Source organism: Chiloscyllium punctatum, chromosome 31 (genome assembly GCF_047496795.1).
Source record: "Chiloscyllium punctatum isolate Juve2018m chromosome 31, sChiPun1.3, whole genome shotgun sequence".
NCBI lineage: Eukaryota > Metazoa > Chordata > Chondrichthyes > Orectolobiformes > Hemiscylliidae > Chiloscyllium > Chiloscyllium punctatum.
This window is the reverse complement of record NC_092769.1, coordinates 71690666-71708127: the sequence shown is the minus strand read 5'-3', so window position 1 is coordinate 71708127 and position 17462 is coordinate 71690666. Positions and strand designations below refer to the sequence as shown.

General features: G+C 44.9%; 1 protein-coding gene across 9 annotated transcripts in view; it reads right to left on the bottom strand.

The window, feature by feature from the left end:
- Positions 1-997: 997 nt before the first annotated feature.
- The window catches only part of LOC140457049 (RNA-binding protein 4-like), an 82637-nt gene continuing 66172 nt past the window's right edge, over positions 998-17462 (bottom strand). Inside the window, exons 4-5 of one of the 9 annotated variants that reach the window (XM_072550990.1) lie at positions 5111-5166; positions 3929-4595 (exon numbers count right to left, since the gene is read on the bottom strand). In XM_072550990.1, the coding sequence (XP_072407091.1) occupies positions 5149-5166 (18 nt within the window). In that variant the 3' untranslated portion in view covers positions 3929-4595; positions 5111-5148. Of the gene's footprint in view, positions 2023-3928; positions 4596-5110; positions 5167-10948; positions 16577-17462 lie in introns of those variants that run through there. The other 8 variants (XM_072550989.1, XR_011953311.1, XM_072550986.1 and 5 more) reach the window with 8 other exon arrangements.

Below are 17462 nucleotides of genomic sequence, written 5' to 3'. Positions count from 1 at the left end.
TCTCTGAAAGGTAATTAACTCAAGGTTAATTTCTATCATCCAAATGGAGCTATGAAATCCTTTTATGTATCTTACTTTCTCTTAAAATGTTTGAACCTTTCACCTCTTACAGTGTTTCTCTCCTTTTACAATCCACCAGCTTTCAAAGCCCAGACTTGGCATCACCCTAACTCTACTTCCTGATTTACTCAGGCATCTGTTCAGCTTTTCAATCTTGATTCCTGATCATCATCTAAAAGCTCAGACCTCCACTTTTTACAATTTAAAAAAAAGCATTATAGAGTTTTAAGCACGAAAAGTCCCCTCATTTCAACTCGTCCATGCTGACCAGATATCTGAACTTAACCTAGTCCCATTTGACAGCATTTGGCCCATATCCCTCTCAACCCTTCCTGTTTGTGTACCCCATCCAGATGTGTTTTAAATGTTGTCATTGTACCAGCCTCCACCACTTCCTCTGGCAGCTCATTCCAGACGCGCACCATGAAAAAGTTGCCCCTTAGGGCCTTTTAAATCTTTCCCCTCTTACCTTAAACCTATGCCCCTCTAGTTCTGGACTCCCCCACCCCAGGGAAAAGACCTTGGCTATTCATCCTATTGGTGCCCCTCATAATTTTGTAAACCTCTATAAGGTCACCCTTCAGCCTCCGACACTCCAGGGAAAACAGCCCCAGCCTGTTCAGCCTCTCCCTATAGCTCAGATCCTCCAACCGTGGCAACATCCTTGTAGATCTTTTTTTGAAGCCTCTCAAGTTTCACAACATTTTTCCTATAGCAGGGAGACCAGAATTGAATGCAGTATTTCAAAAGTGGTCTAACCAATGTCCTGTACAGCCACAACATGACTTCCCAACTCCTGTACTCAATACTCTGACCAATAAAGGAAAGCATACCAAATGCCTTCTTCACTATCCTATCTACCTGCGACTCCACTTTCAAGGAGCTATGAACCTGCACTCCAAGGTCTCTTTGTTCAGCAACACTCCCTAGGGCCTTCCCATTAAGTGTATAAGTCCTGTACTAATTTGTTTTTCCAAAATGCAGCATCTCACATTTACCTAATTTAAATTCCATCTGCCACTTCTCAGCCCATTGGCCCATCTGATCAAGATCCTGTTGTTCTCTGAGGTAACCTTCTTTGATGTCCACTACACCTCCAATTTTGTTGTCATCTGCCAACTTACTAATCATATGTCTTATGTTCACATCCAAACCATTTATATAAATGATGAAAAGCAGTGGACTCAGCTCTTATCCGTGGCACACCACTGGTCACAGGCCTCCAGTCTGAAGAGCACCCTTCCATCACCACTCTCTTCTACCTTTGAGTCTGTTCTGTATCCAAATGGCTAGTTCTATGTGATCTAACCTCCAATCTACCACGAGAAACCTTGTCGAATACCTTACTGAAGTCCACATAGATCACGTCCACCACTCTGCCATCATCAATCCTCTTTGTTACTTCTTCAAAAAAAACTCAAGTTAGTGAGACAGGATTTCCCATGCACAAAGCCATGTTGACTATCCCTAGTCATTCCTTGCCTTTCCAAATACATGTACATCCTGTCCTTCAGGATTCCCTCCAACAACTTGCCCACCACTGATCAGGCTCACCGGTCTAACGTTACCTGGCTTTTTCTTCCCACCTTTCTTAAATAGTGGCTTACCATGACTAGCAAATAAATTACAGCCCTAGGAGGAATCTAATACTGACGAGAGCCAGAGATTGAGAGATGCAAGGAGAGTCAGTTCTTGGGAACTACGTAATGCATAACTGGGACTGTTATTAATCACATAAAGAACAGAAACAAAATCTGAACAATAAATTGCAGACACCCAACATGGAGACTGTGAGATTTAAGTTGTCATCATCATTAATATTACACAGTCAAACCTGTAATATATTTATTCACTGATTAACGAGCACGCAAAAACATTTGGCAAATGCATTGCAGTAATTTAGAAGGACCAAGGTTTTTTCAAGTCAATGCCAGCCGGCAGGATTGGAGTCCCTTTCTTTACCTGAAAAGAAATGAAGGTGGAACATTGTCAATTCAGATACTGCTGGCCATTAATGTTTGTCACAAAATTAACTCCAAGGGGATGGTTGTATTGTCCTATAGCAGTCATGAAGGCTTACAGCATTGGAACAGGCCCTTCAGCCCAACTTGTCCAAAGCCACACAGTTTTCACATTTAGTCCATTTGCCTGCGTTTGGTCTATTTCCCTCCATACCTATCCCATCCATGTACTGGTCCAAATGTTTCTTAAATGACAAAACTGTACTCGTCTCCACTACTACCTCTGTCAGCTCGTTTCAGACACTTCCCACCCTCTGTGTGAAAAAATTGTCCCTCTGGACCCATTTGTATCTCTCCCCTCTCACCTTAAACTGACACCCTCTAGTTTTAGACTCCTCTACCATGGGGGAAAGCTATTGGTTACCTACCTTGTCTATGCCTGTCATGATTTTATATACCTCTATAAGGTCACCTCTCAGTCTCCTACACTCCAGGGGAAAAAAGTCCCAGCGTTTCCTTATAACTCAAACCTTCCAGACCAGGTACCATCCTAGTAAACCTTTTCTGTACTTTTTCTATTCTAACTATATCGTAGGACAACCAGAACTGTACGCACTATTCCAAATGTGGCATTACCAATGTCTTGTACAGCTGCAATAAGACATCCCAACTCAATGCTCTGACCAATGAAAGCAAACATACAGAAAGCCTTCTTCATCACCCTGTCTATTTGTATACACAGTGTCCAATGAGGTGGCACTTGCTAAAGCACCACTATGAGCAATTAGAGGTGACCTGTACAATTTAAGATTCCTGTTCTCACTTGGATTTATCACATAAAGGGAAGGAACAGGAATTAGCTTCCAAATGATAACCCTGAGATAGAAGATAGTAGCCAAGTCTGTAGTGGACTGGATAATCTTCTCTGAACTAGGTAGGTCCAAAGAACTGCCAACCAGCTCATTCATGAATGCTGAACTTCCCAAAGGTTTAACTCCATAAGTACCCCTACTGCACAGTTGGAGGGGGTACTCCAGAAGTACCCCCTACTGCACAGTTGGAGGGGGTAATGATATCCTTAAGCTTTGAAAGACGTTTATTCCTAAGTGTATCTGGACTTTGAGTAAATTAGCAATATATCTCTGAGAACACTGCTCCAGAGAATGGTAACCGACTGGGAAATGCTGATATACAAAGGGACCTGACTATCCTTGAACACCAGTCACTATGCAGTAATGACCGCAAATGATATGTTGGCCTTCTTTGCAAGAGATTGGGCAGCATGGTGGCTGAGTGGTTAGCACTGTTGCGTTACAGTGCCATGGACTCCGGTTCGATTCCAGCTTTGGTGACTGTGTGAAGGTTGCACATCCTTCTTTGTGTCTGTATGGGTTTTCTCCAGGTACTCTGGCTCCTACCACAGTCCAACTGTGTGCAGGTTGGTGTAGATTGGCCATGCTAGGTTGCCCATACTGACCAGGAATGTGCAGGCTAGGTGGATTAGACAAGATAAATGCAGGGATGCAGGGTTACGGGGATGGGGTGGATCTGGAGGGTCGGTGTGGACTCAGTGGATCCCACTGTAGGGACTTTATGAAGAGCAAACACACTTACTACAGCTGTACAGAGCCTTCATGAGACCATATCTTGAGTATTTTATGTAGCTTTGCTCTCTTTACCTAAGATACACGAAGAGGATCAGTCATGATCATGTTGATTGGTAGAGCTGGCTTGTACTGCGCTCCATTCCATCTTATGTTTGTACAAACAGAAATTTCCCTTGTGTGAACTGGAGGCAGAGTAATGAATTTGTGATTCCTGTGGAGAGTGACAAGCAGTGGGGGAAGGACTGGTCTCAGCCTCACAGTCTGACAGACTTGATTAAATTATTGTCACATGTACCTCAATACAGTGAAAAGTTTTATTGTACGTGCAGTACAGGCAGATCATACCATACAAGGTGCATCAGGGTAATAGAACAGAGTGACAAATACAATGTTACCGCTGCAAAGAAGGTGTATTAAAAATAAGGTCAACATTAGATTTGAAATTTGAGATGTCCATTCAGAAGTCTGATAACAGTGAGGAAGAAACTGTCAGTGAACCTGTTGGTACGTGTGTTCAAGCTTTTCTATCTTCTCCCTGATGGAAGAGGTTGTAAGAAATTATAACCAGGGTGGGAGGGGTCTTTGATGTTGGCTGCCTTCCTGAGGCAGTGGGAAGTGTAGGTGGAGTCAGTGGATGGAAGGCTGAGTTGTGTGATGGACTGGGCTGTGTTCATAACTCCGTAGTTTCTTAATCCTGGGCAGGGCAGTTGCCATACCAACCCATGATGGATGCAGAGAGAATGCTTCTAAAGAAGTTGGTGAGGCTCCTTATGGACATGCCGAACTTCCTTATCCTCTTGAGGAAGAGGTGTTGTTGTGCCTTCTTGACTGTCGCATCAATGTGGGTGGACCAGGACAGACTGTTGGTGATCGTCACACCTAGAAAGTTGATGTTCTTTCCACCTCAGCTGCATTGATGTGCCCTTCTCCTTGATTCCTGAAGTCGATGATCAGCTCTTTGGTTCTGCTGGCATTGAGGGGCAGGTTGTTATCTTTGCACCACGTCACTGAGCACTCTCTTGTATTTTCTGAAGAATTCCTACACTAAGCACCACAAAGACATAGTACCCCAGCAAGCGATGGGAAGAAAATGAAAAGGGCAACTTCTTGAGAGGGAGTCGAGTGGAAATAATGTTTGAATCATATTACTAAAAAACTGTGTGAAACACAATAGCAGTAATGAAATGTCATTTACATTATGATTTATAGTATTGAAGAAAAGGCCAAACTTCTGTTTCATCAATTAAGCTGTCTCACATACGACAAATTGACAACTCCCCTATGTATAATTGAAATGACCTGTAATGAACATTCTGGACAGCACCAACAATGACAGCAGGAGACATGAGGCTAATTAATAATGGTGTGATGTTACTGATGTAAACAATACAAACAACAACATCTCATGTTTACATAGCATCTGAAAGGTGCCATCAGATAAAAGCCGAGTCAGAGAAGGGGCAGCGGATGTTTTTAACTTACAAGTTTTTGTGGTACTCCATGAAATTACGCCAAACTCTTCAGGCAAGATGCGAAAACTTTAAAAGGGTGGAGAAAAGACTTGTTAAAATGGTTCCAGGAGTAAGGGACTACACTTAACACGGATCTTGGAATCCCTACAGTGCAGAAAGAGGCCATTTGGCCCATTGGGGCTACACCAACCCTCCAAAAAGCTCCCAACCAGAGCCCCCACCCCCACCCCCCACCACAATTCCCATGGCTAACCCACACATGCTTGGACAGTATGGGACAATTTAGCATAGCCAATCCACCCTAATCTGCACATCATTGATTGTGGGAGGAAACCGGAGCACCCGGAGGAAACCCCACACAGACACCCGAGGGTGAAATTGGACCTGGGTCCCTGGTGCTGTGAGGCAGCAGTGCTAACCACCATGCATTCCCTATACTTCTGGCTTTAGCTGAAATCTTACCAATTTAAGGAGGTAGACAGGGATTTAGTGCTATCTGTGAGAAGGCAATTTCTGGGACAATCAACTCACAAACCCGCACCACTAAGAGAGCTCGCCAAGCTCCAAATTAGATACTTAAAGTGCTGACTGGCAGGAGCCTTGACTCTGAAGTTCAATCAGAAACTGGCAAACATTTGGGAGCTGGATGCACAGGCTGAGCAGGTAATTATTTTGGCAGCAATTGCAAGTTGAGGTCAGAGGCAAAGGACTTGGGTGTAGCTTCCTGCAGTCCCCTCCTTGCACTCTGACCTTGCTCCAGATTAGAACAGAAGAACTAGGAGCAGGAGTAGGCCATCTGGCCCTTCAAGCCTGCTCTGCCACTCAATAAGATCATGGCTAACCTTTTTATGGACTGAGCTCCACTTAACCCGAATTTTCACCATATCCCTTAATTAATTTTTTTTCAAAATGATATCTACCTTAGATTTAAAAGCAACTACTGAAGTTGTGTCAACTACATCCCTGGGCAAGGAATTCCATAGGTAAACAACCCTTTGGGTGAAGAAGTTCATTCTCAATTCAGTTCTAAACCTGCCTCCTCTAATCTTGAGGCCATACCCTCTTGTCCTTGTCTCACCTACCAGTGGAAACATCCTATTTCTACTTTGTCGATTCCCTTCATAATTTTATACGTTTCTATAAGATTCCCCCCCGCTTCTGAATTCCAATGGATACAATCCCAATCTACTCAGCCTCTCCTCAGAAGCCGACCCCCTCAACTCCAGAATTAACCTAGTGAAGTTCCTCTGCACCCCCTCCAGGGCCAGTACATTCCTTCTGAAGCAAAGAGACCAAATCTGCACACAGTAATCCGGGGCAAATTGGATTGCCTTGGTTTACCTGTTGGGAAGTCAGCCACTTTTCATCTTTCCTGTAAAGGCAGGCAATTGGGCCAGCGGCAAGTTGAGGTCCTTAAAGTGATCATTGGTTGACCAGTTAAGGACCTTGGGTAGCACATTATGATGTTTGCACGTGGACCTTCTTGTGCAGGGTTTAATTTCTGAAGTGGCAAGAAAGGAGCGAGTATTCCCTTGCCCCCGTGGACAGCCCTCTGCACCACCTCCAGGAAGGGGAGAGTCGCTCTCTAACTGCTTTCTCGAAAGTAACTCCCCTAGCAATTAAAGCCAAAAAGTTAATATCAAATATATGAATAATGAACACCTCTAATAAGGGATTCTAACAGTGTGATCAAAAACTTGGTTGGGATGCATTTTTAGGAGGAGAGGGATATGGAGTATTTGGGACAGGAATACCCAAACATGATGCATCAATGGCCGAAGACTTGACCATGGATGATGAGACAAAGGGATTCACCGTCTGCAAGAGAATCTGACGAATAGGGCATTCTGGATCGATGGGGAGGAGGTTCATAAGGCTGCATCAGGTTAACATCGGTACGCGGTGAAGTCAGAGGTCGACTTGGCAACAACAGATTCCAAATTGATGCACTGCAGATCTTGATTTCATTGTAGCTCATGAAAGACAAAAGTGATAAGTTGCAGTGAAAGGCACGCCCTTGTGCCACGTTACCTGGGTGGAGTAATAGGAGCAAGACCCCCCCCCGGATCCTTTATGAATTCCATAATGGGGATGGGTGGGGGAATTTTGGTGCTTTTGTAGACAAGAAAACAGAAAGGGTCCACAGCTCCCTGGAAGTGGCCACACAAGTAGATAAGGTGGTAAAAAAGGCACATGGCATGTTTGCCTTGCTTGGTCAAGGCACTAAGTACAAGAGTCAGGAAGTTAAGTTGCAGCTTCATAAGACTTTGGCTCAATTCTGATCACCACACTACAGGAAGAGGCTTCGGAGCAGGTACAGAAGTATAAAAGGCTGCTGCCTGGATTACAGGATATGAACTAGGAAGGAGAGGCTGGACAAACCAGGGTTGTTTTCTGTGGAGGCTGAGCAGAGACCTGATAGAAGTCAATAAAATTAAAGAGAGTCACAGAGAGGGTTGAGTCAGAATCTTCTGCCCCAGAGTTGAACTGTTTAAAACTCAGAAGCATGCATTTAAGGCTAGAGGGGGAAATTCGAAGGAATTATGAGGGGGCAAGTGTTTTTTTTTTACACAGAGAGAGTGGTAGGAGTGTGGAACGTGCTGCCGGGGGTGGTGGTGGTGGGTCAAATATGATTAGGGATGTTTAAGGAGTTTTTAGATAAACACATGAATATGCAAGGAATGAAGGGATATGGATCACGGACAGGCAGATAGGATAAATATGTTTGGGGTCATGTTCAGCACAACATCGTGGGCCAAAGGGTCTGTTCCTGTGCTGTACTGTTTGATGTATCACCTACATCTATCTAACCTGAGAATTAGACTGTCACTTTATAACCAATTACAGTCAATCTCAATTAGTGTGTCCTCAAATTCCTATCATTTGTGCTCTGATGAAGCATGTTTACCTCTTTTTCTTACAGTTCACTGCTAAACAACATTACTGTTTTCATTACCAACTTACACCTGCCAAGCCTCCTCATTGCTGCAGGCATAACAGCAGAGAGAAAGAGAGGGGGGGGGGGGGGGGGGGAGAGGTGGGGGGAACCGTTCAGTCTGTACATGATTGAAATGACAGTCCAGACACTAGCCAATATCCATCTCATTGCTCTACCATCTGATCCTTTTACAAACTTTCTTTTTAAAACGATCATTCAAAACACAAATTTGACACTTAAACTCCATTAACAAATGCAACATTTAATGGGATCGACATAACACTAGTACAGAAGAAGACAGCCGTGAGCATTAGTCAATTTCTGCAACGTGTTTGAAAACAAGACATATTTGTTAGGTCCACGGTTAAGGGGAGGGGTGAGTGTTGGATAGCAAGGCGACTGCAAAGTAATTTACTGTGGCTTGTGGGCATTTTTATAATTTCTCCACATATATTCAGTGTTATTCTTAATGATCTTCTTCAGGGTTGCTACTTAGCTGAAGCTGCCGTTGACTCCGTGGATGTTCTGATTAAATTCAACTGCTTAAAATTAGGGCTGTGATGGATACAGTGATGCAGAAGGAATAAAGATTCCACTTGACCCTGAGCACAATCAAATGAGCATTAATTGCAAATATGTCTTATGCAGTCATCTTTGCATTTTTATATTTCTTTGCCTGGCCATGTGAGAGGTTCCATCCACTACCCCCTACCTCCTTAACCTTCCTCCCCGTTAATGCCTTATATTTGACAGTCTGGTTTTATGAACAATCATCTTTGTAAGTAACAGTCTTGCTTTTATATCTGCATTATATGATTCGTCTGTGGATGCATTTTCTAGCCATTCTAGACATTAAGACAGAGTCTTTGACAGAGATTAGGTTTTTACAGAACAAGCTGATTTGTCTGCGTACTGAAAGAGGTTTGAAGATGTTACATTGGCCTCGAAACACTAACTCTGTTTCTCTGTCCAAGTGTGCTGCCCGCCCTGCTGAGCTTCTCCAGCATTTTCTATGTTTATTCTGGATATTACAGAACTTGGTTTGACCTTCTTTAAAAAGCTACATTTTTAATCTCCTTTGGTGTTTTGTTAGCAGGATTATAAGCATATTTCTCTAAGGCCAGTTCGATTCTTAACAGAATTCCCTCTTACATCCCACATCAGTCAAGCTCCTTTCCAGTTCAGACATGGCCAACAGTGATGAGCTCAGCTAATACTTCCCATGATTTTCCAACCACAACATTATCCACTCGGCTTCCTACAGCTCAACTTTCTTTCATGTGGGAGTTTCTGGAAGGAAGTATCCTAATCAGGGATTCACAGGCGGAAAAATTCAATCCCGATGCAATTTTTTATTGCAGTTCCCGAGCTGAATCATGGCCACTGCTCAGCTGCTCTGCATTCAGTGTAGAGCAACAATCAATTCAAGGCAATCAGTTTACTGAGACAGCAACATTTCAGAAATCAGATTACTTCTGTTGGGCACGCTTAAGTGTTGTTTTGTTTTTGCATCTTTGAAATTGAGTTATTGGAGGGATGGGTAAACGGATTTGAGAGAAAAGATTTACCAATTGACTATGTCATTTGTAATTTTGAGAAGCTAAGGACAGTGTTATTATGATTAATGCTCCCTTCTGTCAATGTTCCCTGACACAACCTATTTGTACTCATTTTAAAAGGTCTCATGCTTAAAAGAGCATACTTCATCAACATCGTAAACTTTTATTGGGAAGAAACTGATAAAAGCTGATATCAAAGTAGATTTATTGAGAATGATGTTCTTCTAATTGCTTGCCTGTGGTAAATGTGGAGATAGTGGTTCAACACTCTGGTTTGACAAGCAGAGCTCTGCTTTGAGAAGCACTCTGCAATGCTGGAGATCTGGATAATAGGCCAGTGATTCTCCACATGCTGAGCAAACTAACTCATATTGCTGTACACCGTTCTCTCAGCTCTGCTTTTACAGAGCTGAATGTGTACCTCCTTTGGGACCAGTAAAATGTTCTATCGCCAAGCCAGACATGGTGGACACCAGGGGATTCGTGAAGTTATAAAATTTCTACCTAATAGCCATCATTATTTCTTCCCTTTCTTCTACAATAAAAGCACTATTTTCCTGAGCTGCTCACACTTAACAAGATAAGAAATAGGATTAGGATTAGGCCTTCTGGCCCTTTCAGCCTGTTCTGCCATTGTGGCTGATCTTTTCATGGCCTCGGCTCCACTTACCCACCCTCTCACCACAACCTTTAATTACTTTACTGTTCAAAAACTTATTTAGCTTAGCTTTGGACTGTAAATACACACACTGTATGAGGGTGTCAGTGGCTAGGCCAGCACTTATTGCCCATCCCTAATTGCCAAGAGGGCAGTTCAGAATCAACCACTTTGCAGTGTGTCTTAGAGTCACATGTAGACCAGACCGGGTAAGGACAGCAGAGTTCCTACTAAAGGATAGTAGTGAACCAGATGGTTTTTCCCAACCATCGATGGATGGATTCCTGGTCATCTTTAGACTCTTAATTCCAGATTTTTTATTGAATTCTGCCATGGCAGGATTTGAACACAGATCCCTGGAACATTACCCAGGTCTCTGATTTAATGGTCTAGTGATAATACCATGAGCAGGTAAAGCTGTGGTAACCATCTTCCACCTCATCTTCCTCCTTGGAACCCTCCGACCACATGGGATCAATGTAGATTTCACCAGTTTCTTCATTTCTTGCCTCCACCTTATGCCAGATCCAACTTTCCAACTCGGCACCTGTCCTACCTGTCCATCTTTGTTCCCACCTATCTGTTCCACCCTCCACTCTGCCCTATCACCATCACCCACCTTCATCTATCTATCGCACTCTCAGCTGCCTTCCACCCCCAGCCCCACCCCCTCCCATTTATCCCTCAGCCCCCCCTTGGCCCACAAGCCATACTCCTGATGAAGGGCTTATGCCTGAAACGTCGATTCTCCTGCTCCTCGGATGCTGCCTGACTGACTGTGCTTTTCCAGCACCACACTCTCAACCATAATACCATGAGGTTGTTGTCTAGGGGATACCCTTCCCATGACAGTGTGTCAGTAACTTCAAAGCGTGTCAACAGCAATGGTGCATTTGTCCAGCAGTACAAGAGGTCCCTCCGTTGCAGACTGTGCCTGACTATTCCTCATCTGTTCCCATTCTGCCTGAGTGCTCTCTGTAAGTGAGCTCATCCACTGAGTGCCAATGCTTGCTATGATTCTCATTCAGCACTCAAGCTGATAAGTGTTCCTTTCTATAGTTGGCTTCAGCATCCCGGTTTGGGGATGTGGAAAATCGACCAGAGTTCCTGCTGCTGAGAAGCGTCTGTGGAGATGCAACCACTTCGACAAGTCAAGATGTGTTCAGTTAAACTAATTGGTACTGGACAGTTCACAGATGAAATGAGGTTGGAACAATGGCACACACTACTGTGTCAATCCCAGAAAGACCCCTCCTACCCCATTATAATCTCTTCCAACCTCTTCCGTCAACCTCTTAAACACACATACCAACAGGTTCAAGAACATCTTCCTTGCTGTTATTTGACTTCTGAATGGACCTCTCAAATTTCAGATCTAACGCTGATCTTGAATTTTTTTGCACACCACCTGTGCAGCTGTAACCTTGAACACCTCACTCTGTTCAGTCACCATATGATCCACCTGTACTGCTCACAAAATAAAACTTTTTCACTTTTACTCAGGTACATGTGACAACAATAAATCAAATCAAATCAAATCAATCAAAACACTGAAGGAGCTCCTGAACTTACCCATTGTGCATGTGTTAAACACTAAAACTGATTGGAGTTTGACCATAGACTTTATACTTTTTGAAAGATCATTTGCACAGACCTCTCTGGTTTCAAAGTCAACTGTAATACCCCCCACCCAATGAATCCAGGTATTCATAGATTCTTAAAACACAGAAAATAGCCTCCATAGCTTTTTTCAGTTTGTGAGGTTTCGAGATACATGTATTCATGTACATACATGAAAAGCACACGGTCTGTAACAATCTCACTCACTTGAGGCTGTATTAATAATCCTGCTGTTCATTGTAATGTAGATCTCAAACCAGAGGGGACATCTTCACATTATCCATGTTTGGCTTGCTGGACACACCTTTGGAGCCACCCTAGTTTTGCCTCCCTCTATCACCTGTAGTAACACAGAGCAGTATTCTGTAGTCTAACGGGTCTCTTCAGAATCCCATCCCAGGAATCCATCTCAGGAGAGGTTTTTGAGCATCCACTACACCTCCAATTTTAGATTAGATTGTCTACAGTGTGGAAACAGGCCCTTCGGCCCATCAAGTCCACAATGACCCTCCGAAGAGTAACCACCCAGACCCATTTCCCTCTGACTAATGCAACTAACAGATGTGTTTAAATCCTACATGGTCTGTATGAAAGAGGTGATACTTTCAATCTTTAAACCACATCAAGAACGGACTACTTTACAGGTCTGTTAATCTATGAGGTGTGTCACAACCTGTGGATCAGCGCTTTGTTCATCAAAGTGAAATTTTTAAAAATTGTCTTAAACTGGTTTAAAGCTTTCAGCATCTCTAAAAGCTTACTAATTGGTCGGGAAAATGCATCTTCACACAGCTGCCTCTGCTCCTGCTTCTATCATCTCATAGTTAAAAGCTCTGTTTAATCTCAAAGAGCTATTTATAATGGCTTCAGATTGAAGAGAGTTACAATGAAAGAACCTTAAACCTGTACTCTCTTCAAATAGTACCTTTCTTTTGATCTATCATTTTCTAAGTTTTATTTCTAAAAAGTATTTTCCATTATAGAATCTACTGAGAGAACCTGTAAGGGGCAGCATTTTATTTTCATTCCAGGGACAGTTTATTTCACTTTACCCAAAAGTTGGTTTTTGCTAATGGACGTTGTGGTGTTAATTCCTGTCGCTGTGGGTCACCTCTACCTGGTTAGCACCGGGACATCGCTCTGGAGTTGGGCTCAGTACCTCTAGGCCAGTGTGGAACAACAGCAGCCAAGGATTTGTACTCCTGATCGTCACCAAGTTACTGTTGCCGGAGACAATTACAAATAGGACGGGGGAGGAGGGGGCAGGGGCGGCAGTGGCGGTTGTCGTATTGAGCTCAGCAGACACCTGGGAGGTCGCTAGCTTTGACACAACTATGGCCCCCAGCAAGGGTCACATAGTCAAAGAGATGTACAGCACGGACACAGGCCCTTCGGTCTAACTCGTCCATGCTAACCACATATCCTGAATTAATCTAGTCCCATTTCCCAGCACTTGGCCCATATCCCTCTAGACCCTTTCTATTCATATACCCATTTAGATGCTTTTTAAATGTTGTAATTATACTAGCCTCCACCACTTCCTCTGGCAGCTTATTCCACACACCCATCACCCTCTGTGAGAAAAAGTTGGCCTTTTTAAATCTTTTCCCTCTTGCTTTAAACTTATATCTTATCATTTTGGACTCGCTCACCCCAGGGAAAATACCTTGTCTATTTATCCTATCCATGCCCCTCATGATGTTATAAACCTCTATAAGGTCACCCATCAGCCTCCAACACTCCAGGGAAAATAACCCCAGCCTGTTCAGTCTCTCCCTTTAGCTTAAATCCTCCAACCCTGGCCAACAACCTCATAAATCTGTTTTGAACCCTTTCAAGTTTCACAATACCTTCCTATAGCAGGGAGACCAGAATTGCACACACTATTCCAAAGTGGCTTAACCAATGTCCCATACAACTGCAACATGACCTCCCAACTCCCATACACAATGCACTGACCAACAAAGGCAAGCATACCAAATGCCTTCTTCACTCTCCTATCTACCTGCAACTCTACTTTCAAGGAATTATGAATCTGCACTCCAAGGTCTCTTTGTACAGCAACACTTGCTAAGGCCCTACCATTAAGTGTATAAGACGTACCCTGGTTTGCCTTTCTAAAATGCAGCACCTCACATTTATCTAAATTAAACTCCATCTGCCACTCCTCAGCCCATTGCTCCATCTGATCAAGGTGCCATTGTACTCTGAGGTAACCTTCTTTGCTGTCCACTACACCTCCAATTTTAGATTAGATTGTCTACAGTGTGGAAACAGGCCCTTCGGCCCATCAAGTCCACAATGACCCTCCGAAGAGTAACCACCCAGACCCATTTCCCTCTGACTAATGCAACTAACACTATGGTCAATTTAGCACAGCCAATTCACCTGACCTGTCCATCTTTAGACTGCGGGAGGAAACCCACACGGGCACAGGGAGAATATGCAAACTCTACACAGATAGTCACCCGAGGGTAGAATCAAACCTGGGTCCCTAGTGCTAACCACTGTGCCACCCCACGGTGGTTCTGCATCATTTTGGTGCCATCTGCAAACTTATTAACTATAACTCCTACGATCACAATATTTAAATGACAAAAAGCAGTGAAGAGGAGGGGGAAAAGAATTGCTGCAAAGAAGATTGAGCTCATGGTGATAAAGATTAGTGTTAGGAACAGGAGTATGCTATTCAGCCCCTTGAGTCTGTTCTGCCATTTAACATGGCTGATCTGTGGCTTTACTCCATATACCTGCCTTTGGCCCATATCCCTTAATACCTCTGTTTAACCATATGCTATCTCAGATTTAAACTGCCCAGAGAAGATTTCATTGAGCTGTATTAAATTCTGAGGGATGACGTTTTGTCTTCACAGAGAGAGAGGTCAGCAACTGAGGAGGGCATAGATTTAGAGTGACAAATTTTAGATTTTTATTGTCACGTATACTCAAGTACAGGAGTACAATGAAAAGTGTATAATTTTGCCACACATCACCATTTCAGGTTCCGGAGTATCTAGGTACAAAAAAAGCTTAGAGAAATGAGTTAAAAAGTTGTGTTACTTCACTGAATAGTGGAAAAATAAAGAAAAATGTTACAGGTTGTATTCAAGTCTTTAATTATTTGAACTAGGAAAATGAAGGAATAAGCTAAAAGTTCAGTCCTCTGCTTATCTTGTTCTGCTGTCTGTTCTCGAAGCCGCTGCTACAGATTCCATTGCTGATGCTGAAACTGCCACCTCTCTGAGCTCCCCCGGTGCCTCGGGAACAGGCCTAGGCAGGATCCACTCGCATGCTGACCCGAGAGACGGCCTCAAGCTGCGAAGAAACTGACTGACATATCACCAAGAGACCAGGCCTGGGACCCACCACGTGGCACCGAGACACCAGGACCAGGACTCACCTCAAGACGCCGAGAGACCGGGCCTGGGACTCACCACGAGACGCCGAGAGACAAGGACCGGGACGAACCACGAGATGCCGAGAGACCAGGTCCAGGACTCACCACGAGATGCCGAGAGACCAGGCCTGGGACCCACCACGTGGCACCGAGACACCAGGACCAGGACTCACCACGAGACGCTGAGACCAGGCCCAGGACCCACCACAAGACGCCGAGAGACCAGGCCTGGGACTCACCATGAGACGCTGAGAGACCAGGCCCAGGAGTCACCACGAGCTGCAGAGAGACCAGGTCCAGGATTCACCACGAGACACTGAGAGACCAGGCCCAGGACTCACCACGAGCTGCAGAGAGACCAGGTCCAGGATTCACCACGAGACGCTGAGAGACCAGGCCCAGGACTCACCACGAGACGCTGAGAGACCAGGTCCAGGATTCATCACGAGACGCCAAGAGACCAGGCCCAGGACTCACCACGAGACGCCAAGAGACCAGGCCCAGGACTCACCATGAGCTGCAGAGAGACCAGGTCCAGGATTCACCACGAGACACTGAGAGACCAGGCCCAGGACTCACCACGAGCTGCAGAGAGACCAGGTCCAGGATTCACCACGAGACGCTGAGAGACCAGGCCCAGGACTCACCACGAGACGCTGAGAGACCAGGTCCAGGATTCATCACGAGACGCCAAGAGACCAGGCCCAGGACTCACCCCGAGACGCCAAGAGACCAGGCCCAGGACTCACCACGAGCTGCAGAGAGACCAGGTCCAGGATTCACCACGAGACGCTGAGAGACCAGGCCCAGGACTCATCACGAGACGCCAAGAGACCAGGCCCAGGACTCACCACGAGCTGCAGAGAGATCAGGCCCAGGACTCACCACGAGACGCTGAGAGACCAGGTCCAGGACTCACCACGAGACGCCGAGACACCAGGCCCAGGACCCACCACAAGATGCTGACAGACCAAGCCCAGGACTCACCACGAGACGCTGAGAGACCAGGACTGGGACACACCACGAGATGCTGAGAGACCAGGCCCAGGACCTACCAAGAGACGCTGAGAGACCAGGCCAGGGTCCACCACGAAACGCCGAAAGACCAGGCCCAGGACCCGCCATGAGCCTAGAACCTGTCACGAGACGCTGAGAGACCAGGCTAGGACCTGCCACGAGCCAATGAGAGACCAGGCCAGGACCTGCCACGAGTCAATGTGAGACCAGGCTGGGAGCCGCCAGCAGCCAATGAGAGACCAGGCTGGGAACCACCAGGAGCCAATGAGAGACCAGGCCAGGACCTGCTGGGAGCCAATGAGAGACCAGACTTACAGCTGCTGTAGAAGGGAGTTGAGAATCTTTTCTATTCAGAAAGCAGGAGAGTTCTGAAGCTAATTTTCTGAAAAAAAGTTGTACTTACTCATTGTATTTTAATAAGTATTTGTGAGAAATAGAGATCGAGGGGAGATTTGACAGAGGTCTACAGGATTATGGGAACCGTGGTTAGGTGGACAAAGAAATTCTGTTTCTGATGGACTTCAGTAAGGCGTTCGACAAGGTTCCCCATGGAAGACTGATTAGCAAGGTTAGATCTCATGGAATACAGGGAGAACTAGTCATTTGGACACAGAACAGGCTCAAATAAGACAGAGGGTGGTGATGGAGGGTTGTTTTTCAGACTGGAGGCCTGTGACCAATGGAGTGCCACAAGGATTGGTGCTGGGTCCTCTACTTTTTGTCATTTACATAAATGATTTGGATGCGAGCATAAGAGGTACAGTTAGTAAGTTTGCAGATGACATCAAAATTGGAGGTGTAGTGGACAGCAAAGGTTACCTCAGAGTACAACAGGATCTTGATCAGATGGGTCAATGGAGTGAGGAGTGGCAAATGGAGTTTAATTCAGATGAATGTGAGGTGTTGCATTTTGGGAAAGCAAATCTTAGCAGAACTTATACACTTAACAGTAAAGTCCTAGAGAGTGTTGCTGAACAAAGAGACCTTGGAGTGCAGTTACATAAATCCTTGAAAGTGGAGTCGCAGGTCGATAGGATAGTGAAGAAGGCGTTTGGTATGCTCTCTTTTATTGGTCAGAGTATTGAGTACAGGAGTTGGGAGGTCATGTTGCGGCTGTACAGGACATTGGTAAGGCCACTGTTGGAATATTGCATGCAATTCAGGTCTCCTTCC